At 45.6% G+C, this 23,705-nt stretch overlaps 1 protein-coding gene across 5 annotated transcripts in view; it reads right to left on the reverse strand.

Annotated features, from left to right (window-relative positions):
- Positions 1–3,582: 3,582 nt before the first annotated feature.
- The window catches only part of ZNF608 (zinc finger protein 608), a 274,166-nt gene continuing 254,043 nt past the window's right edge, over positions 3,583–23,705 (reverse strand). For 4 of the 5 annotated variants that reach the window (XM_030193559.1, XM_030193562.1, XM_030193558.1 and 1 more), the window contains 4 exons: positions 20,160–20,335; positions 18,298–18,445; positions 4,935–5,016; positions 3,583–3,844 (listed from right to left, as the gene is read on the reverse strand). In XM_030193559.1, the coding sequence (XP_030049419.1) occupies positions 3,838–3,844; positions 4,935–5,016; positions 18,298–18,445; positions 20,160–20,335 (413 nt within the window). In that variant the 3' untranslated portion in view covers positions 3,583–3,837. Of the gene's footprint in view, positions 3,845–4,930; positions 5,017–18,297; positions 18,446–20,159; positions 20,336–23,705 lie in introns of those variants that run through there. The other variant, XM_030193561.1, reaches the window with a different exon arrangement.

Here is a 23,705-nt window from a genome sequence, read left to right on the forward strand (position 1 = left end):
TGGATATTACCACTGAAAATCCACACAGACTTTATGTGGTCATAGAACTGTTCAATATCGGCCCCGTTATAGGGATAAATCCATTAAAGGGCACCTATATGATGCTTATTCTATAAAGAAAAGTAGGTGCCTAGGTTCTTATATAGAATACTAATGTAAACCATACCAGTGAACATAAGAGAATACAAGTATATGTATTTAGGCATGAGCACTTACATGAGTCATAGAGCTCGTGTTAGTGTGTGCATCTAAGTTCTGGTGAAATGCGTGTAAATTACAGAACTCTTATAAGTTGGGCATGGGGGTGTTCCACCCACGCTCTGCCCAGACTCCATATGGGTGTACCTACACACTAATTTAAGGGTCCTTTTATTGCAGCAGGTAAAAAATCCCCTCCCCCCCAAAAAAGGGTGAAATGCGATAAGATTACTCTTACCGTGTGGCATGGAGCACTTACCGCTACCCACTGAGGTGGCAGTAAGGGCGCCCGTGGTAACCTGGCGGTAAAAATTCCAAAAATATTTTCCAGCATGCTGGAAATGCCACACGTTCGAGCTGGAACTACCACTGGTGGCTGTGTTGGGCTGGCGGTAGTTCCGGGATGCCGAACAGCAACACTTTCGTAAAAGGGCCCCTTACAGAATAGTGCTTAGGTAGAGTTTTGGCATTTAGGCATCTATGTGCACACATACATGCATATATGCCATAATTCTAACAATTTACATGTGTAATCTGTGTATAATGTAAGCATCTTCTTTATAGAATTACCTTTTGATACCAAAATGTTTTCATCTTCATAATTCTCCAATACTAATTATGTATAAATAAAACAAAGTATTAATAGACTGGATGGACCTTCAAACAAGGATAAAAATCATCTATATTGGAAATTTTCCACAGAGTAGTAATACCATGGTAATTATCAGTTCAAAAATAAATATCTCTTCTTGATTCCTTTGTTCATTCTAATCCCACATCAACTAATATTTTAATTACATCATTTCTTAACAGTTAAAAACTGATATGTAAAAATCAATAAATGTATAAACTCAAAATTTTCCACGCCCTAGGTATCGCAGCAGAGATATTTACCATAAAGCACAGATACTTACCTGTAGCAGGTATTCTCTGAGGACAGCAGGCTTCACATTCTTACAAGTGGGTAGACGAGCTGCATCGCCTGGGGTCGGCATGATAGCCAGCAAAAAGGTTTGCGAGAGCCTTCTGGAGCACAAGGGGTGCCCCAACACGCATGTGCAGAGTGCCTTCTTGTCCACAGAGTGAAAGTACAACAGTATAAAAATGAAACAAAAGTGAAGAGAACAACTCCTAGGGAAGGTGGGCGGGATTGTGAGAATGTGAAGCCTGCTGTCCTCCAAGAATACCTGCTACAGGTAAGTATCTTTGCTTTCTCAGAGGACAAGCAGGCTTACATTCTCACAAGTGGGGAATCCCTAGCATCCAGGCTCACCCAAAACAACAAACATTGGTCAATTGGCCTCACAATGGCGAGGACTAAATGCAGATCAACCTGAAAACAATATACTAGATGAGCGTGCAGCCTGGAACAGAACAAAACGGGCTTAGGAGGGTGGAGTTGGATTCTACACTCCAAACAGATTCTGCAAACACTGACTGCCCAAACCGACTATCGCATCAGGTATCCTGCTGAAGGCAGTAGTGAGATGTGAATGTGTGGACTGAAGACCATGTCGCAGCCTTGCAAATCTCCTCAATGGAGGCTGACTTTAAGTGGGCCACTGATGTAGCCATGGCTCTAACATTATGAGCTGTGACATGACCCACTAAAGTCAGCCCAGCTTGGGCATGAGCCAGCCAATTGGAAATGGTGCATTTACCGATGGCAACTCCCCTCCTGTTGGGGTCAAAAGAAACAAACAATTTGGCAGACTGTCTGAAGGGCTTTGTCCACTCCATGTAAAAAGCCAATGCTCTCTTGCAGTCCAAGGTGTGCAAGCTGCTTTCACCAGGATGGGTATGAGGACGGGGAAAGAATGTTGGCAAGACAATCGGCTCGTTCAGATGAAACTCCAACACCACCTTCGGCAGGAACTTAGGGTGTAATGTGGAGGACTACTCTGTTATGATGAAACTTAGTATAAGGTGCATCCACTACTAAGGCCTGAAGCTCATTGACCCTACGAGCTGAAGTAACAGCCACCAAGAAAATGACCTTCCAAAGTCAGTACTTAGATGGCAGAATTCAGTGGCTCAAAAGGAGCTTTCATCAGCTGGGTGAGAATGACATTGAGATCCCATGACACAGGTGGAAAGCAAACCTCTCATGAAGCGAAAAACTAATATTAGTTGACATTGAGATTACAATGAACTAAGAATCAAGAAGAAATATTTTTTGGACTAATGATGACAATGACAATTATCATAGGGCTCTGTTTACTAAGCTGTGCTGTAGGCACGCTAACATTTTTAGCATGCGCTAATGCTAGACACACCCATATATTCCTATGGGTGTCTCTAGCGTTAGCGCATGCTAAAAATGCTAGCGCACCTTAGTAAGCCCATAGTATTATTAATATGTGGAAAATTTCCAATATAGATGAATTTTTATCCACATGTGAAGGTCCATCCAAACTATTAATGCTTTATGTTATTTTTAAATAGTTAATATTGGAAAATTGTTATGATAGCATGTAGTTTTAATTCTCCATTTGGATATGGATTAGATTGATATACCAAAAATTTTTTGGCAGAGTTTGTTTAATAATATATTGCCAGATGACAACTAAAAAAATTCACCAAAATATCACAACGTACAAAAACAACTTTTTCTTTTAATTCTGATTGCCAAATTATTAAGGCAAGTATAAAAAAGAAAGCATTCAATATACATTTTACACAAAATAAAGTAGATTACAGCATAGAACAAGTAACCAGGCAATGGCATTAAAGTCTCTTTTCTAAAACTGGATAATTGTAAACATTAAAATAAGACTGCAGGACTATTCAAGTAATAGAACAATCACAGATGTCTTCTGGTACTCAGGCTATTGGGTTATTTGCCATTCAAGATTAGTGAGACGTTTTTATTATTCACAGATGCTCATTATTTCCCCATTTTAAATCTACATTATGTACAACACAGTTTTTGTGGTACTGGCAACCCCATGCCCTTCAAAATGTATATTCTTCACAATACACAATTACAATGAAACAGTGAATACAGTAACATTTTACACTGATGCATCTTAAGAGGAGCCATCCATTAGACATCTACATTGTACCAAAGTGTCATCATCACAGTTAACCTCTTGAGGGTTTGTGGGCAGTATTAGAAGGGTATGCAAGGTTCAGGCACACTAATACATAACATTATTTATTTACAAGTACAAAATAAAAAATAAACACCCCTCCCCAAACAGCCATTTATGGCTAACACTTTCCAAACATGACAAATACCATTTTTCCTTTAGTGTAGTTTTCACCTTAGCAGCAGACCCTCTGCATGTGAGCCTGGTTACTGGTACAAAAAAGTAAAGAATATATTTATATTTATATAATATGTATATATATATTTATATTTTTTTATATATATATATACACACACATACACACACACACACACACACACACATATATATATATATATATATATACATGTGTGTGTGCGCGTGTGTGTATATACAGAAATCTAATTACAGCAACATTTGTTACTCTGTTATAAAATCTGTAATTTACAAAAATGAAATGACTGGTTTTTGCCTGCCATTAAGGCATCTGAAGTAAACACCATGGAACTGATGTCTGTAATAAAGCACTTTCCCATGTGATCCAGTCACATGACAATTTCCAATCTTGTTATTCCCTGAAAACAAAGAACAGAATAAGTCAATGGACTCTGAAACTGACATAAAGAAAAGAGATGACATATGCATACTTGATCACATTCCACAAAATTAGCCTATTTTGGAGAATCTGAGGGGGAGATATTCAGTGGGATTTAATTGGGTAGAAAGGCTCCTACCTAGGTAAATCCTGCTGATTGGCTCTGTGTTTATATTTGCTGGCACTTAACCAGTTAATATCGCTGAATATCAGCACAGACTGATGCGGCACTACTGCGGTGGTCTGGGGGCAGAGACGGGACTTACCTGGTTAGTGGCAAAAAGGTTATTCTACCTTTAACCGGGCAGTTATCAGGGCACCAGCCTGAATATTGGCTGGCATCTGAATAACTTCAGGTGGCTGCCTATGACCCAGATATTCAGTAGCAGTGCCAGGATTAGGTCTAGAAATGAATATCTGGGTCACATTCAGCCTAAGGCAGTCACTAGGGGCCCCTTTTACAAAGCTGTGGCAAAGTAAAGCACTTTCTGCGTGGCCATTCTGGAGGGAGCCCTTATGGCCCCCACTGAAGTGGTGGTGAGGGTTCCAGTGCTAACCCGGCGGTAACCAGGCAGTGCGTGGCACTGCTCGATTACCACCGGGTACACACCAGCGTGCCAGATATGACGGCATGCTGGGGGTGGGAATTACCACCGGGTTACCATGGTAGTCCGACGGTACTTCCTTTATAGCGAATGGTAACCTCGCGTTGGGCTTCCCGCCGCTTTGTAAAAGGGGACCTAAATTTATATTTTGTGCTTTTATTTAAGAGAGGACACAGGACTGCTTTCAGAATAGGGGTATCTGCAACTCTGAAATTAACATGAATTCTATATAAGAGAAATGAATACAAGAGGCAGAATGAACATTATGTGAATCCATTGCAAATTCTCTTGATTTACTGTACACCTGAGACCATAATCATTATAGTCAAAAGTAGTTTGGTATTCTTAAAATGCAACACTGTCGCAGTACAAATATTACAAACTGTTATACTACTTATGATCTAGCTACCTTTCTCTCAAAATTAATGTACTTCAGAAAATAATGAAAAAGAACATGGCACTTACCTTCTCTGTGCAGGAAATATACCAGATGCAGATGCCTGAGCAGCCACTTGCTGACTGGCAACAAGGGCAGCAGAAGTCAACCCTAATGGTAAAAAAATTAAATGTGCTTATGACTGAGGTTCTAGACAATGCAGGCATGTATCTTAGTGGTAGACACAGAACTGACACATAGCAAATAGTAAAAATACAGAGAAAGGATGCCACCCTCACAAACAAATGTATAGCAACACACAAGAAAACAAGGAAAGCATTAAAAACAATCTATCCTTTCAATATTCTTATAGAACCCTATAATGTCCACCTTTATTACACAGTTTGCAAGAGCACTACTAGATGGCTTTAAATGCTTTCCATCAATGGAATACTTGGAAAACAAGCAGAAAAAAATTTGAAGGTCTCAGACTCTGTTATGTCTCTAATGAACAACTTCTACTTTTTACCATGGGAATAAAAGAATCCAGAACCCAAGCTCCAAATTAGGCAAGAGAGATTCTAGCACCTGAGGATTCTGACCTAACATTCTTCCTGGAACATTCTGGTACAAATATGGCAGGCCACTTTGTTGGTTACATCCATCTTTGAACATGACAAAACTATTTTGCACCTATATTTTTGCAACCATAATGCTCTGTTTATGGGGAAGTATATATGGACTCTTCCCAACGTATCTAAAAGAAACCCAGGAGCATAAGAAAATGCTTCAGGCCATTTTGGCTGGGGGGGGCGGGGGTATTTTTTCCTTATCCATATAAATGTATTTTTAAGTATAAGGATACTGTGAATGTTTTCTTTGGACTTTTTCAGTTATGATATTTCTCTAGTAATAAAAATGGGGGCAGTGAATATGCTCTTAAGGACAGACAGAATAGAGAAAGTTGGATCCAAAAAATTGTATTTGTGGGCTATATGAACAGATGGAGAGGGATTTTCCTCTTTTATTTATTCTTGATTATCCCCCTAATTCTATAAAAGTCGCCAAAAGTTGCACATGCAAATTTGGGTGCACATCCAATTTGTGTGTGCAACTTAATTGAATGAGCTAATTATTGTTAATTGGCTTAACAAGCAATTATTGGCACTAATTAGATTAAATTGGAACTTAGGTGTGTAGATTTGGGCATGAGTTAAAAAAAGGGCGCGCAAATGGGAGTCATGGGACAGAAAGGAGGCATTGCTAGCATTTACGTGCGTTGTTATAGAATACTGAGAATAAGCATCCAATTTAGGTACGTACATTTGCACCACGATTCAATTGGCTATACATAACTTTCAGCACAGCTTATAGAATAGCGCTTTTCTGCGACAGATATAGAATTCACTCCTATCCCCGGTTCTACATATCACGCCTAGTGTTCCACACTGAAATCCTAGCGTATTCTATAACAACGTGTGTAACTTAATTGGCTTAACAAGCCAATCAGCATTTTTAACAACACTTAAGCAATAATAGCACTAATTAACAATAATTAGAATTTATAGGCATAATTTGCTAAGCATATTTTGTAATGCACAGCAGCTAAATTCTAATGCACAGAGCAAAAAGGGGTACAGTTATGGGAAGGGAAATGGGCGTTTTGTGGGTGTTCCAAAATTTACACACACTATTATAGAATATGGCCCTCTGCACCTAAATCTATGCGTCTGTATTTATGCCATGTTTCCCTTAGTGTAAAAGGATGCACATAGCTCTAGGCGCTGGGATATCAACTAAGCATATTCTATATACTGTGCCTAAATCTAGGCTCTGCTTATAGAATATGCTTAGGTGGAAATTTATTCCGTGTGGATTTTTCAGGTGCCATATATGGAATCTAGCCACGTATGTGTACACTTTGGGCTAGATTCTATATATGGCGTTTTCCGATGGCGACTCCCCTCCTGTTGGGATCGAAAGAAACAAACAACTGGGCGGACTGTCTAAAGGGCTTTGTCTGCTCCACGTAAAGGCCAATGCTCTCTTGCAGTCCAAGGTATGCAAACTGCTTTCACCAGGGCGGGTATGATGACGGGGAAAGAATGTTGGCAAGACAATTGACTGGTTCAGATGGAACTCCGACACCACCTTTGGCAGAAACTTAGGGTGCGTGCAGAGGACTACTCTGTTGTGATGAAATTTGATATAAGGTGCATGTACTACCAAGGCCTGAAGCTCACTGACCCTACGAGCGGAAGTAACAGCCACCAAGAAAATGACCTTCCAGCTGAATACCTGGAAGTACTTCAGATGGCAGGTATTCAGTGGCTCAAAAGGAGCTTTCATCAGCTGGATGAGAACGACGTTGAGATCCCATGACACTGGTGGAGGTTTGACAGGGGGCTTTGACAAAAGCAAACCTCTCATGAAATGAACTAAAGGCTGTCCAGAGATAGGCTCACCCTCTACACAGCGATGATAGGCACTAGTCGCACTAAGATGAACCCTTACTAAGTTGGTTTTGAGGCCAGACTCTAAGTGTAGAAGGTATTCAAGCAGGGTCTGTGTAGGACAAGAAAGAGAATCTAGGGCCTTGCTGTCACACCAGACGGCAAACCTCCTCCATTTGAAAGAGTAACACCTCTTTGTGGAATCTTTTCTGGAAGCAAGCAAGACTCGGAAGACACCCTCTGAAAGTCCCAAGGAGGTAAATTCTAAGCTCTCAACATCCAGACCATGAGAGTCAGAGAATGGAAGTTGGGATGTAGAAGCAACCCCTCGTTCTGGGTGATGAGGGTTGGAAAACACTCCAATCTCCACGGTTCTTCGGAGGAAAACTCCAGAAGAAGAGGGAGCCAAATCTGACGCGGCCAGAAGGGCGCAATCAGGATCATGGTTCCGCAGTCTTGCTTGAGTTTCAGCAAAGTCTTCCCTACTACAGGTATGGGAGGATACGCATACAGAACGCTTGTCCCTCAATGTAGGAGAAAGGCATCTGATGCTAGTCTGTCGTGGGCCTGAAGCCTAGAACAGAACTGAAGCACCTTGTGATTGATATGCGAGGCAAAAAGATCCACAGAGGGGATGCCCCATGATCGGAAGATCTTGCGGACTATGCCCATGTTCAGTGACCACTCGTGAGGTTGCATTACACTGCTCAACCTATTGGCTAGACTGGTTGTTTACACCTGCCAGATATGTGGCTTGGAGAAACATGCCGTGATGACGAGCCCAAAGCCACATCTGGACGGCTTCCTGACACAGCGGGCGAGATCCGATGCCCCCCTGCTTGTTAGAGTAATACATGGCAACCTGATTGTCTGAATTAAAATGATTTGGTTGGACAGCCGATCTCTGAAAGCCTTTAGAGCGTTCCAGATCGCTCTTAATTCCAGGAGGATCTGCAGAATTTTTTCCCCGAAAGGACCAGGCTCCCTGAGTGTGGAGCCCATCTACATGAGCTCCCCACCCCAGGAGAGATGCATCCGTTGTCACCACTTTTCGTGGCTGAGGAACTTGGAATGGTCGCCCCAAAGTCAAATTGGATTGAATCGCCCACCACTGAAGAGAATTTCGAAAGTCGGAGAACAGCTGGATTACATCATCTAGATCCCCTGCAGCTTAAAATCCACTGGGAAGCTAGGGTCCATTGAGCTAATCTCGTATCTAGACGTGCCATGGGCGTTACATGAACTGTGGAGGCTATGTGCCCCAGAAGTCTCAACATCTGCCAAGTCATGACCTCCTGAGATGCTCGAACCATAGACACCAGGGACAGAAGGTTGCCTGCCCTCGCCTCGGGGAGATAAGCTCGAGCTGTCTGAGTGTTAAGCAGAGCTCCAATGAATTCCAATTTTTGGATTGGGGTGAGATGGGACTTGGGATAGTTTATGACGAACCCCAGTAGCTCCAGCACCTGAATAGTCATTCGCATGGGCTCAAGAGCACCTTCCTTCGAGATGCTCTTCACCAGCCAATCATTGAGATAAGGAAACACATGCACTCCTAGTCTGCGTAGAGACGCTGCGATTACAGCTAGGCATTTTGTAAACACTCTGGGCATAGACACTAGACCAAAAGGCAGTACACGGTACTGAAAGTGCTGTGTTTCCAGCCGAAATCAAAGATACTTCCTGTGAGCTGGAAGTATCGAGATGTGTGTGTAAGCATCCTTTAAGTCCAAAGAGCATAGCCTATCGTTTTCCTGAATCATGGGAAGCAGGGTGCCCAGGGAAACCATCCTGAACTTTTCTCGGATAAGAAATTTGTTCAGGGCCCTTAGGTCTAGAATGGGACGCATCCCCCCTGTTTTCTTTTGCACAAGGAAGTACCTGGAATAGAATCCCAGCCCTTCTTCCCCTGGTGGAACAGGTTTGACCGCTTGGGCCAGTAGAAGGGCAGAGAGTTCCTTTGCAAGTACCTGCTTGTGCTGGAAGCTGTAGAACTGAGCTCCCGGTGGGTAATTTGGAGGCTTGGATTCCAGATTGAGGGTGTATCCTAACCAGACAATTTGAAGAACCCACTGGTCGGAGGTTATAAGAGGCCACCTTTGGTGAAAAAACAATAACCTCCCCCCAACCGGCAAGTTGTCTGGTACGGACACGTTTACTGAGGCTATGCTGAACTGGAGCCAGTCAAAAGCCCGTCCCTTGCTTTTGCTGGGGAGCCGCAGTGGCTTTAGGCGCACGCTGTTGACGAGAACGAGCGCGCTGGGACTGAGCCTGGGCAGGCTGCCGAGAAGCAGGAGTGTACCTACGCCTAGCATAGGAATAGGGAGCACTCCTCTTCCCTCCAAAAAAACTCCTGGATGAGGAGGTAGTAGCAGAAGACGCCCGGTGGGAGAGAGAATCCATAGCATCATTATGCTTCTTGATCTGGTCAACTAGATCCTCTACTTTCTCACCATAAAGGTTGTCCCCCCGGCAAGGAACATCCGTCATCCACAGATGGACTGAATGATCCAGGTCAGAGACACGCAGTCATGAGAGTCTGCGCATCACTATACCTTGGGCAGTGATCCTGGATGCTACATCAAAAGTGTCGAACATACCCCTGGCCAGGAATTTTCGACACGCCTTCTGCTGTCTGACCACCTAGCAAAAAGGCTCCGCCTGCTCCGGAGGGAGTGCATCAACCAAGCTGGACAGTTGCCTCACCGAGTTCCGCAAGTGGACGCTCGTGAAGAGCTGGTAAGTCTGATATTGGCAGCTAGCATAGCAGCCTGATACGTCGTCCTCCCAAAAGAGTTCAAGGTTCTAGATTCTCTGCCTGGGGGTGCCGAGGTATAGTCCCTAGTACTCTTGGCTCTTTTGAGGGCAGAGTCCACCACCATGGAATTGTGAGGTAGCTGAGACCTCATCAAACCAGGTTCACTGTGGATACGATATTGGGCTTCAGCTTTTTTCGGGATCAAGGGATTAGACAGAGGGAACGACCAGTTTCGCATAAGGACTTCCTTCAGTACATAATGCAAAGGAGCCGTTGCAGCCTCTCTAAGCGGAGAAGGATAATCCAGGACCTCGAGCATCTCAGCCTTGGACTCATCCTCAACCTCCATAAGGAAGGGAATAGCTGCAGCCATTTCCCTGACAAAGGAGGTAAAGGATAGACTCTCCGGTGGAGAAAGTCTCCTTTCTGGTGGAGGGGAAGGTTCAGAGGGAATCCCATAGGATTCATCAGAAGAAAAGTACCTGGGATCTTCCTCTTCCTCCGACAAACGCTCATCTTCAGTATCGGACAAGACATCCCTCAGAGCAGTCTGAAACTGAGCCTGCTTTGACGCCTCGGAGCTCCCGGCACCATGTGTTGAAGGAGAACGATGACGGTGCTTCTTCGCCTTCGCTCGATGCCCGTCATCGAGACTCCTTGGTACCGATGAGGACGTGGAATCCTCACGCCTCCTCGCGGCCGGGTCCGACATGAAGGTAGGTCCCGAGGGGCCTGCATAACAGGAGGCCTCGAGGCAGGTGGAGATCCACTCGATGCCTCACTGCTCCCAGCGCAAATTGGTCTTTCAGCAGCCATTACCTCCGCTCCCGACGTTGATGCTTCCCTCGATGTTGACGCTACCGACTTCGATACCAATATCGAAGGACCGGACCACGCCTCAAAAAGCTTTTCTCGCTGGGCTTCTCGAGACGCTTGGGTCCGTTTCTTCATATGGTCGGGCCCAAGGGACTGGATACACCAGGCATGGGTATCGGTACCTGAGATGGTCCGGTTGCACCAAGGTAAAATTATGTATAATCATACCTGATAATTTTCTTTCCATTAATCATAGCTGATCAATCCATAGACTGGTGGGTTGTGTCCATCTACCAGCAGGTGGAGATAGAGAGCAAACTTTTGCCTCCCTATATGTGGTCATGTGCTGCCGGAAACTCCTCAGTATGTCGATATCAAAGCTCCATCCGCAGGACTCAGCACTTAGAGAATTACACCCACAAAGGGACACTCTGCCCAGCTCACCACCGCCGAAACGGGGGAGGGGAATTAACCCAGCTCATCCCCACACAAGTGGGGGAGGGGAATCCGTCCAGCTCATCCCCGCGGAGCGGGGGAGGGACACCACACCCGCCGATGCGGGGGGATCTGGCTTATCCTGCAACCGCAACCGCGGGAGGAGCTGACTGACCCTAACACCGCCGAAGCGGGAAGGGTACAAAGCTGCCCTACAGCCGCACGAAGCGGGAGGGAGTGCCGGCAGAATTTATGTCTCAATCCAGCCCCGTAAAACGGAGGGGAGAGGAATGCAGCAGCTCACTGTAACACAAACTCGTCTCAACTCTTGAAGAATCCAAGTGAAAAAACTTGAACACGAAGTCTTTCTGAAGAAACTGAAGACTAAACTTGAACCTGAAATGCAACCAGAATAAAAACAGTACAGATATCTGGGAGGGGCTATGGATTGATCAGCTATGATTAATGGAAAGAAAATTATCAGGTATGATTATACATAATTTTACCTTCCATATCATCAAGCTGATCAATCCATAGACTGGTGGGATGTACCGAAGCAGTACTCACCCAGGGCGGGACATTGAAATCCCTGACCTCAACACTGAAGCTCCAAACCGGGCCTCCGCCCGTGCAGCCACAGTCAAACGGTAATGCTTGGAGAATGTATGAGCCGAAGCCCAAGTTGCCGCCTTGCATATCTCTTCCAAGGAGACGGACCCGGCCTCTGCCATCGAGGTCGCCTGAGCTCTCGTGGAGTGAGCCTTCAGCTGGATAGGCGGCACCTTCCCTGCGGCCACATAAGCCGCTGCAATGGCTTCCTTGACCCATCTTGCCACTGTAGGCTTAGCAGCCTGCAGACCCTTACGAGGACCTGTAAACAGGACAAACAGATGATCCGATTTCCGGAAATCATTGGTCACTTCCAAGTATCTGATGATGACTCGTCTCACATCCAGATATTTAAGAGCAGAGTACTCCTCTGGGTAGTCCTCCCTCCGAAAGGAAGGGAGACAGAGCTGCTGATTCACATGGAAGCGAGAAACAATCTTGGGCAGGAAGGAAGGCACTGTGCGAATAGTCACTCCTGCTCAGTGAACTGCAGAAAAGGCTCTCGACATGAGAGCGCCTGGAGCTCGGAAACTCTTCTGGCTGAAGTGATAGCCACCAAAAAGACTGCTTTCAACGTCAGGTCTTTCAGAGATGCCCTCGACAAGGGTTCAAAAGGCGGCTTCTGCAAGGCTCTTAACACCAGGTTGAGATTCCACGCAGGCACCACTGAGTGCAGAGGAGGGCGCAGGTGATTAACTCCCTTGAGAAAGCGCACCACATCTGGCTGCGAAGCCAGGGAAGCACCCTTCAGGCGGCCCCTGAAGCAAGCCAGAGCCGCTACCTGGACTTTAAGGGAACTGAGCGACAGGCCTTTCTCCAGACCTTCTTGCAGGAACGCCAACACTGAAGAAATTGGAGCAGTGAAGGGAGAAAGTGAGCCTGCTTCACACCACGCTGCAAAGATACGCCAAACCCTGGCGTAAGCAGTAGAAGTAGAGCGCTTCCTCGCTCTTAGCATAGTGGCAATGACCTTGTCTGAGAAGCCCTTCTTCCTCAGACGCTGCCGCTCAATAGCCAGGCCGTAAGACCAAAGGGGGAGGGATCCTCCATCACCACGGGACCCTGATGTAACAGGCCCTGCTCCACTGAGAGCCGCAGAGGATCGTCGACTGAGAGCCTGATCAAGTCCGCATACCAGGGACGTCTGGGCCAATCCGGACCCACCAGGATTACCCTGCCGGGATGCTTTGCCACCCGGTCTAGCACCCTGCCCAACATGGGCCAGGGCGGGAACACATAGAGAAGCTCTTGTGTCGGCCACTGTTGGAGAAGAGCATCTACTCCCAGGGATCGAGGGTCCCGTCCTCTGCTGAAAAAGCGCGGCACTTGGCAATTGGCCGATGACGCCAACAGATCTAGGCTCGGCTGGCCCCAGCGCTTCGTGATGTCCAAGAACGCCTGAGCAGATAGTTGCCACTCTCCGGGCTCCAAGGTATGGCGACTGAGAAAGTCCGCCTTGACATTCATGACTCCGGCAATGTGGGCCGCTGAAAGCTGCTCCAGGTTCGCTTCCGCCCACTGGCATAGACTCATAGCCTCCTTGGCTAGAGGGGCGCTCTTGGTACCTCCCTGGCGGTTGATATAAGCCACAGCCGTGGCATTGTCCGACAGGACCCGTACAGGCTTCAACACCAGTACCGGGATGAACTCCAAAAACACCAACCGAATGGCTCTGAGTTCCAGGAGGTTGATAGACCACTTGCCTCTGCAGGAGACCAGAGCCCCTGCGCTGTCCTTCCCAAGCATTGGGCTCCCCAGCCCATCAAAGAGGCGTCTGTCGTGACGACAATCCACTCCGGGGTCACCAGAGGCATTCCTGCAGACAACTTGACTGTCTGCGTCCACCAGCTCAGCGCCTTGCGCACTGCTGGGTCCAAGGGAAGGCGCACAACATAATCCTCCGACATCGGAGTCCAGCGCAACAGCAGAGATAGCTGTAGTGGTCTCATATGAGCCCTGGCTCAGGGCACTACTTCCATCGTGGCCGTCATAGAGCCCAACAGCTGCACGTAGTCCGAAGCCCGAATAGGAGAGGCTACTAGGAACTAGTCCACCTGAGCCTGAAGCTTGACAATCCGATTGTCTGGCAGGAACACTCTGCCCACTTGGGTGTCGAATCGAACTCCCAGATACTCCAGGGACTGAGTCGGGCGCAGCTGGCTCTTCTTCCAGTTGATGATCCATCCTAGGGAGCTCAAAAGAGCAACTACCCGGTCCATAGCTTGCCGCACTCTGCATAAGAGGGGGCTCGGATCAACCAGTCGTCCAGATAAGGATGGACTTGTACTTCTTCCTTTAGCAGGAAGGCCGCTATGACCCCCATTACTTTGGAAAAGGTCCGCGGAGCAGTAGCCAACCCGAAAGGGAGGGCTCTGAACTGGAAGTGTCGTCTCAGGACTGTAAAACGCAGAAAGCGTTGGAGAGGAGGCCAGATGGGAATATGCAGGTACGCTTCCTAGATGCCCAAGGAAGCCAAGAACTCTCCTGCCTTCACTGCCGCTATAACAGAGCGGAGAGTCTCCACTTTCAAGGCCCGATTGACCCCTTTGAGGTCGAGGATAGGCCGGACAGAATCTCCTTTCTTTGGTACCACAAAGTAAATGGAGTAACGTCCCTTGCCAATCTGATTTTTTGGCACCGGAACGACCGCACCCAGGCGGATCAGGTTGTCCAAGGTCTGCTGCACTGCCACAGCTTTGACCGGAGACTTGCAGGGAGAGAGTACAAACCCGTCTCTTAAGGGTCGGCAGAACTCTAGCTTGTAGCCGTCTCTGATGACTTCCAGCACCCAAGCTTGTGAAGTTACTGTGGTCCGCTCACCCAGAAACGAGGACAGCCGTCCTCCAATCTGCACTGGGGCGTGGACCAAGGCCCCGTCACTGGGTACGAGACCCTGGGGGAGGACCGGAGGGAGCACCTCCGGGACGGCGGTCTCTGCGAAATGAATGCTGCTTGGGGGAGAAAAACCTCTTGAAGGAAGAGGGGGCAGAGGAGCCCGACCTGCCCGGGCGGTACCGACGGGCTTCCTGAAACCGTCCTCTGGAGGTACCGGGACGAGTACTAGCCCGAGCCCTGACCTCTGGTAACTTCTGCCCTTAGACGTGCCGAGATCGGTCATGATTTTGTCCAGCTCGACCCCAAAGAGCAGCTTGCCTTTAAAAGGCAATCTAGCCAGGCGGGATTTAGAGGCGTGGTCAGCAGACCAATGTTTCAGCCAAAGCCACCGCCGCGCAGAGACTGTCTGAGCCATGCCTTTAGCTGAGGCTCTCAAGACATCATACAGCAAGTCTGCCAAATAGGCTAGGCCCGATTCCAGGGCCGGCCAATCAACCCTCAAGGAATGATCCGAGGGGGAAGCCCGCTGCACCATAGTCAGGCACGCCCTGGCCACATAGGAACCGCAAACCGAGGCCTGCAAACTTAAAGCAGTTGCCTCAAAGGACGACCTTAAGGCCGCCTCCAATCTTCTGTCTTGGGCGTCCTTTAGGGCCGTGCCACCTTCCACCGGCAAAGCCGTTTTCTTAGTCACCGCAGTGATTAAAGAATCCACAGTAGGCCACAGATAGGCCTCACGTTCACTTTCAGGTAAAGGATAGAGGCGGGACATAGCCCTAGCCACCTTGAGGCTCGCTTTCGGGACATCCCATTGAGCCGAAATTAAGGTGTGCATGGCATCATGCACGTGGAAGGTTCTAGGCGGGCGCTTCGTCCCCAGCATAATGGCAGAGCCAACAGGGGCTGAGGGAGAGACGTCCTCCGGAGAGGAAATCTTCAAAATGCCCATGGCCTGCACTAACAGGTTGGGCAAATCCTCTGGGCTAAACGCGCTGCAGAGGGGTCATCCGCTCCATCCGAGCGGGGATCCGTCTCCTCCAAGGAATCCGCAAAGGACCGTTGGGAGACCTCAGACACGCTGCCCTCATCTACATCGGAGGAGACACAGTCCTCCAAGGCCTGGAAATCAACCCGAGGGCGTTTACCTCTGGGAACCTCAACCTCTTTATCAGAAGAGGGAGCAGGGGCAGCGTTGTGCATGAGGAAAGCCTGATGCAGCAGCAAAACAAACTCGGGGGAGAAACCCCCCAGACTGTGCACTTCCGCAGCCTGGGCAACAGCCCTAGACGCACCCTCAACCGGCGCTCGCAAGAGCGGGGGAGAAACATGCTGCGCATCCAAAATGGCGTCCGGCGCGACACTCCGCGAAGGAGCCGCGCGGGAAGAGCGGCGCTTACTTTAGCCGCTTTGTGCCCTCGCCCAAATTAAGGGCGTTCATGGCATTGTCTCCAACCTCAAGGGCGGCCCCGAAGAAGCCGTCCGAGCCGTGTGGCCGGCCAAGATGGCGGAGGCGAGGAGCGGGGGATGGGCGTTTATGGCGGGAAAAACCGCCACGCCGGAGGAAGGACCGGGACATTCATCGGTCACGAAACTGTCACCCAACAAGGGCGAATCAGGCTGTAAGACCCCCGCATCCCCTCTAGAAGCGCTCAAGCGATCCGGGGAGCGACCCTTTGCGCCCTCGCCCTCCGACGCCATATGCCACGAGGAGAAGAATCGGGGAACCCCCTGCCCGCTATAAAAAGGTAAAAATTACCTGCTTGCCGCTCCGAGCTGTAACGAACTGGTGTCCCAGTGAGTAGCTGCAATGAACGTTTAAATAAACGTCGAAATAAACGCCTTTAAGGACGTTTAAAATTTTTTTTTTTTTTAAACGGAGCCAGCGGGAGGGGGGAGAAAAGGAGGGACCTGGCACCACCAGGTTTGCACTTGCTCAAAAGAGCCCTCAACCCCAGGCCTCAACAAAACCTAAGGATTAGGCTTGGAGGCCTAGCCAGAGCTGCTGCTGTGTGTGACCACCACCTGCTGAGATAGAGAACATACTGAGGAGTTTCCGGCAGCACATGACCACATATAGGGAGGCAAAAGTTTGCTCTCTATCTCCACCTGCTGGTAGATGGACACAACCCACCAGTCTATGGATTGATCAGCTTGATGATATGGAAGTACAACGTTTGAAGCCGCTGGGTGTGTTTGATGATATGGAAGGAAAAACGGCTTTGGCAAAAGCAAAAGACGCAATTGTGCCTGATAAAAGAAAAAGGGTACAAAAATAAGGGAATAAACCGGCCGTGATGAAAAACAAAGGAAACTTGAAAGGGGACAAAACTAAAAGTACACTAGTGGAAGTTTTTTTTTTTTTTTTTTGACAATAATAATAAAATAAAGAAAAAATTAGGAGAAAAAAGCGAAAACTCGAAGACTCTTTCCTGGGCCTGAGAGGAGCGCAGAAAAAAACTATCGCACCTCAATGCGGAGAAACGAAAACTGAGGAGGCACGCTCACGCAACGGGCGGGAAATCAGTCCGCGCATGCGCGGTGCAGGCTGCACATGAACCAGAAGACTCTGGCAAAACTTTTTTTATATTTTGCTTGCAAAATGCCATCCGAATCCTCGGCCGACGCAGACGTCGACCCACACATGTGAGAACAAGCAGCCTGCTTGTCCCAGTATAATATTTATGGTACAGTAAGGTTCAGAGTGTGTTTTTGCACAAAGTTGTGCATAGTGTTTTGCAGTTGAGCGATTGTGGTTAGTATATGCTTTGAGCAACCACTTTATTCTTTGACATATGATACATAGCTAATATCTAAATTTAATAAAAGGTATTAATTGTGACATTTATTTATTTATTTTTTCTCTGTGTGATCAGACAATTATGGATTTAAGCTCCACCCCTGGCCCCACCCCTAACCCCGCCCCCTTTAGCCTCCCCAAACAGTTGGGCCACCGACCGCCTATGCAACTAGCAGATAGTCAGTTATATCAAACGATATAACTGGATATTTGCCGATTTTCAATGTGTCACCAGACAAGTTTGGCAGCCAAATATTACCACGTCAATAACTGTAATATCTTTGGCCGGTTCCAACTTAACCAGCCAGCACTGAATATCGCTCCATGCCCCCCTTCCTGACACACAGGAGCAGGAGAGAGAAAGAAACCCTGGCGCCAGGCCCCCCCTGGAGGCTGGGCTTGGGGAATCTTGCCCTCCCCTCTCGGCAGCCCTGAGGACACGCTCTGAGTGGAGCTTCAGGTGAGGGAAGAATCAAGTGCAAACCCTCTCCCAGCTGTGCAACTAAGAAGCAGGACTGCTGAATGGATACTGTGTACAGAAAAGCATAATAATGTAACAAATTTCATTCAATGGAATCTACATAAATACTATACTACAACTGTGCCAGAAAGACACTGGAATCACAACTCTGATAGAACTGTGGAGAATGAAGAAGTTATGATCACCTGGGAGGCTGCCATCTCATGCTTTTGTTGTTGAAGGTTAATTTCTTACTTTTATGGTTCTAGAAATAGAAGACAGAACTAACCTTGAAATGGGTCATATTGGCCTGGTATTAGTGGGTAGCCCATCCCAACATGTGTGTGATGATGTGTATGAAGATGCCTCTGACCAAAGGGTGAGTGACGATCTCTCTCTCTTTCTGTCTCGCGTTCAGTTGTGGCTTTTTCTGCAGGCTGGAAGAATCCAAATAGTTGTTAATTTCAAGTACTTCAAGCAATTAGAGCATCAGTGTCCAAAATGAATATAGCACAGATGGTTCTTTAAACAGATAAAAAATTGTGTCCTTCGGTGTGGAACAAAAAGTCAACTCTGAAGGAAGAACAACAGTGGGCTGTATTTTACATGATCAATAAGCTCATTAGGTGTTTTTATAAACAAGATTTGGTTCTTTGTAGTAGGTGGCATCATTAAATATGCATTTCTGAACTAGCACTAAACTGATTCAAAGCATCAATCATTTATGGTCTCTTGAGACAAAAATCAGTAGTACTACAGCAGGTAAAAATCTTTTACATGCTGAAATACTGCCAACAACTGTGATCTCTAAATTCTTGCAACACTTATATTCTGTTAAACCCAAATCTACATACTGTTTGCTCAAAGTGAATTACAAACACACCACTGTTCCTTCTGAGTGGGAGTCCTCCAATTGCATTGCTGCCAGTAGAGGAGTGGTGCGCCAATATTGTGCTTTCAATCGCTAGGGACAGACGGACTCCCTGGAGTCCAGGAGAGCTTGACTGTCTCTCACTATTGAAAATGTGATACTGAAACAGTGCCCCCAACTGGTAGGACTGTAGGTGGAGATCTCCCACTCAGTAAGAAATTAGAGGAGAAAGTCGAAGGTGAATCAGTCAGAAACAGAATATTTGGAAAACAGGATGGAGGGATGGGGAAAATAGAGGGAGAATGAGAAGAGAAGCTGCCATATAGCTAATTATATGACTGTTGAAATAGCCAGGTCTTCAGCAGGGTTTTGAATTTTATGGGGAGGAAGTTCCATAGATGTGGATCCTGGTAGCAGAATGAAGTTTCACAGGTCATGTCAGACCAAGGGCGGGGTGGGGGGTAGGACAAGAAGGGCGGCTTGGGAGCACAACATATGCTCTGGAGTATAGGGTGCAAGAAGATATGCTGGGGCTTGGAGAAGTTAAATTTAATTTGTGTGGAGATGGGAAGCCGGTGTTCAGTTTTTAGGAGTGGTGTTGTGAGCATTATTAAATGGTTTATACGGCCCTTCCTGCATTTAGGTGCTTGCAGTTATGCTAGGCCTATGGCTGGTGTAACTGCATGCATCTACATTTTATGCACGCCAATGCCAGGTTACACTGGTATTCTATAACAGAATCTGGGTGCCTAGATGCCATTATAGAATAGGCTCTCACAGTGCAGGATCAGGATGCCTCAAAGGAGATGCCCACTTACAGAACTACCCCCTTAGCAACTGAAATTTTATCCTTCTCACATGTATAACTAATAAACAGACCCACAGTAAATAAAACATTTAAGCATAAATTCACTGTATGATTATCATTTTCTAGTTACATCAAAGAAGAGCACACGTTCTAAAATCATTTTAACTCAGTGTTTCTCAACACGTTCCTCGAGGCACACTTAGCCAAGTCAGGTTTTCAGGATACCTATGATGAATATGCATGAGATAGATTTGAATACAATGGAGGTATTTAAGGTGGATATCCTGAAAATCTGTCTACCTGGGTATGTCCCAAGGATTGAATTAGGAACTCCTGATTTAACTTGATGAAATTAGAGGTCACCTTCAATTTAATTTTTCACATTGAGGATCGTCTGTGTTTTATGGACAGTTTTCTTTGAAACACAGAAAAACATACAACATTTTCACACAGGAGGAGAAGAGAATCTTACAGCAGGGGACTTGGTGCGGTACTGATTGGCATGCTGCTGTAGTAGATCCAGTGCTTTAGATTCAGTGGCTGACTTGGTGTTAATGCTGGGACTGGTACTGGCTTTTTCCGTCTCCTCTCTTCCTGACATCTTCCCATAAACAGGATAATGATGGAATCCTGGAGAGAGATAGGCTCCTGTGATAAGAGATTAAAAAAAAATCCCCACATTGTTATTGAATTTCCAGGTACAAACACTTGACTGCAGGGGAGAAGGAGAGAAGATAACAGGTAAAAGAAGGGATCAATATTCAGGCTTACATGATTAAAATCTGCTTTTAACTGCATAAACCTAAGTAAGTTTGGCTAAGAAATGATGGACTGATTTTTAACAGGAGTTATATTTATGGTGGTGGGGGGGGGGGGGGGGGGGGTGGCCAGTGCAAAACTCCCCTATCTGTAGAATTTTAAAAATGTATATGATAGTTTCAAGCTATTTAAATTGCTAAACAGCCAACATTGGTCTATATAATTGTGAACCGGGTTAGGGTAGAAAAAGTCAGTGCCAAGGATTATCCATTTATCTGGGATATTCAGTTATGATGGGGCTAATTTTAAGAGGCCCTTGCACTCATATAGGCCATTATACGTAAGTAAAATGCCTTTTATAAAATCACCCCTGTGAAATTACAAGAACACATTACTCTTACACGACTCAGGCGTAGGTGTGTTCAGGGATAGATTTGGGGCAGAGCATAGGTGGAGTCAAAATGTACTTTATACACAAACAATTACATCTGCTTCCCAGATGGTGTAAATATCCACAACTTCATTTTAGCAGCTTTCCAGAGAAATTCTGTAAAGATACACAAGTGCCTATTAGATGCCCTATGTGCCTTTCCTAGCTAGGTGACCTGTTATAAATTTTCCCTCAGTATGCCTTTTTATACGAAGTATGATTCTTTTTTCTTTTTTATTCTTTTTAAAGAATTTCTTATGTTTAATTCATAATATTTTTTATATGTATTTGTTATATTTAAATGGGTGAAGCTCTTTGCAACAATTTATCTATATAATATTATTTTAATGCTAGGACTGCTGTATTGGGTCAACAATAACATTTATAACCAGAGTGTGGCTCCAGTGACATCATTGTTCCCCTGGCCATCTCCATTTTTTGGTGTATAAATTTAGCCTCCACATGATCACTTAACCTTTTAGTTCAGGCCTGCTGAATTTACCCAGTGTCATTACCAATATGGATAATAGTGCTAAATATATGGATTAAATTAAATGTTAACTTGGTGACTGTACCAGCAGAAAATCCAGCCTTGTCTGTATAAAATCTATGAGTGTATAGATTTAGCTGGTCATTACTGGGCCTTGGTGGGGACTATGCCCAGTGCAGCATTTAGATGTTTGTATGGGAGGAGATAAATCAAAGAAACATATATAAATAAAAAATTAAAGAGTTCATATTTCATATTTATTTGATATACCGCCTATAAAGTTGGTGTACAATAACATAAGGGAAAAAATTTACTTAAGGTCACATTAGGAAGTCTAGGTTACAAAAATAATCTGCTTCTACCCAAGATTCTTCTTGAACAGCCAATTGTCCAAGAAAGGAAACAACTGGAACCTCAGCATGCAAGAAATGCCACCATCACTACAAGACATTGTGAAAATATCCAATAAGGAATATTGGATATTTGATGAATAAGTCAAAAGAAGCTGGAGGTGCTGTATTATAAATCTAAGATACCTCATGGCCTTGTATGTTTCTATATGTAGGTATTTACTGTCTGTAAATTCAGAGATCACACCCAGACTCCTATATTCAGAAGTGGAATTCATTCAAGAGTCAAGGATGGGTACAACATTCTTGCCTTTCTGGGAACTAGGCAGTACTTGTAATAAAATCCCCACCCTTTCTCCTGGGACAGACTTGAACACGCTGGGTTACGAAAAGAAAAACATTTCCAACTTGAGCACAACTAGTACCATTTAGGGTGGGTAATTATGGATGAATTTTCTATAGGTACAATCTGAAGCCTTCCTTTACGATCTGGAGGACCCAGATGTCTGAGGATATAATTGGCCAACAATTAACAAAAGAATATCAGCTGTTTCCCTGCAGGGAGGTCTTCTGGAGCAGAGGACTTGAGGTTCTGGCTATCTTCTCTGAATTCACTCAAAAATGTATCCCTTTCTTGACTGGGTGTTTTAGGAAGCTTAGAGCTCATCAGATCTTGATTGCAAGGATTTGATCTCTATTGACCAAGGCAAGAAGAGCCTAGGAACCAGCTCTTTTGGGGGGGGGGGGGGGGGGAATAATAAATCCTCCTAGCTGAACACTATGAAATCCCTGAGATGTGGGAAGCAGTTAGGAAGAAGTAGTAGACAGAGTCTGAAGAACAGACTGGTGGGTTTCCACTGCTTCCTTAACTATATCTTAAAGAGAATTCCAAAGTTATGTACTGTAGCACTGTTCAAATCAGTTATGGATATGAGGATACTGTGCTTGTAGAGCTGCTAAAGTTCTTTAAAAAAAAACAATTTAAACACTGTAAAATGGATTTTTGATGAGCAATGATTAAACAAAATGACTGGAGAAGTTGAAGCATTATCAATCTATTGAATGATGTAGGGCTCAGGCTTATTGAGAGTTAACGGTTCTTAAATGAGCCGGCTTTTTTTCCACTTCATCTTTTTCAAATATTTTATTTTAGATAATTCCTTTTCAATAAATATTGCTTGCTGGCTTGTCTTCATGTCTATACATTGAGACAAAGAAAAGGGGATTTTGTTTGGATGAATAGAAGGTATATCAGTAGGAGATTAGAGTTTGAGAATTATTTTAATTCTCTATTCCTTAACAGTATTTTTTATTTTCTTTCCTAGCCAACAAAGAGTTGGAAAGATATTATCCATAATAAGGGGTCAAGAATGTCTCTCTATTTGTGAGAAAAACAACTCTCCAAAAATTTCATTGAATGGGACCAAATCTGACATGGGAGAAAATGGGGAAAAGACACCGAGTCGAAAATGAGCCAGATCAGACTGAGTGATCCAAAGAAATAAAGTCCCTCACAAATAATAGCCCAGTATATTTCTATGGGAGCGGAGGTTCTATTGCATAGAAAAACTGATACACTGAAATATATAGCAATAAGAGAATTGATCCTTTCAAACTGCCTCTTTTCCTTCTGTTATAGACAAACACAGAGCTTTTTTTGGGGGGGAGAGAGAGGAAGTGGGTTTCAATAGACACCAGGGGGTCCTTTTACTAAGCTGCGGAAAAAAGTGGCCTGCGGCAGTGCAAGTGCGTCTTTTGGGCTCGTGCCAGGCCATTTTTTACCGTGTCCTGGAAAAAGGGCCTTTTTTAAGGGGTCAGAAAATGGACGTGCGACAAAATAAAAACCAGCGCGTGTCCATTTTCAGCCTGAGACCTTACCGCCACCCACTGACTTAGAAGTAAGGTCTCACGCGCTAACCAGGTGGTAGGCATGCAGTGCATGAACACTGCCGTTTAACGCCGGGTATTTTTGGTGCGTGCCAAATTCAG

Source organism: Microcaecilia unicolor, chromosome 2 (genome assembly GCF_901765095.1).
Source record: "Microcaecilia unicolor chromosome 2, aMicUni1.1, whole genome shotgun sequence".
NCBI lineage: Eukaryota > Metazoa > Chordata > Amphibia > Gymnophiona > Siphonopidae > Microcaecilia > Microcaecilia unicolor.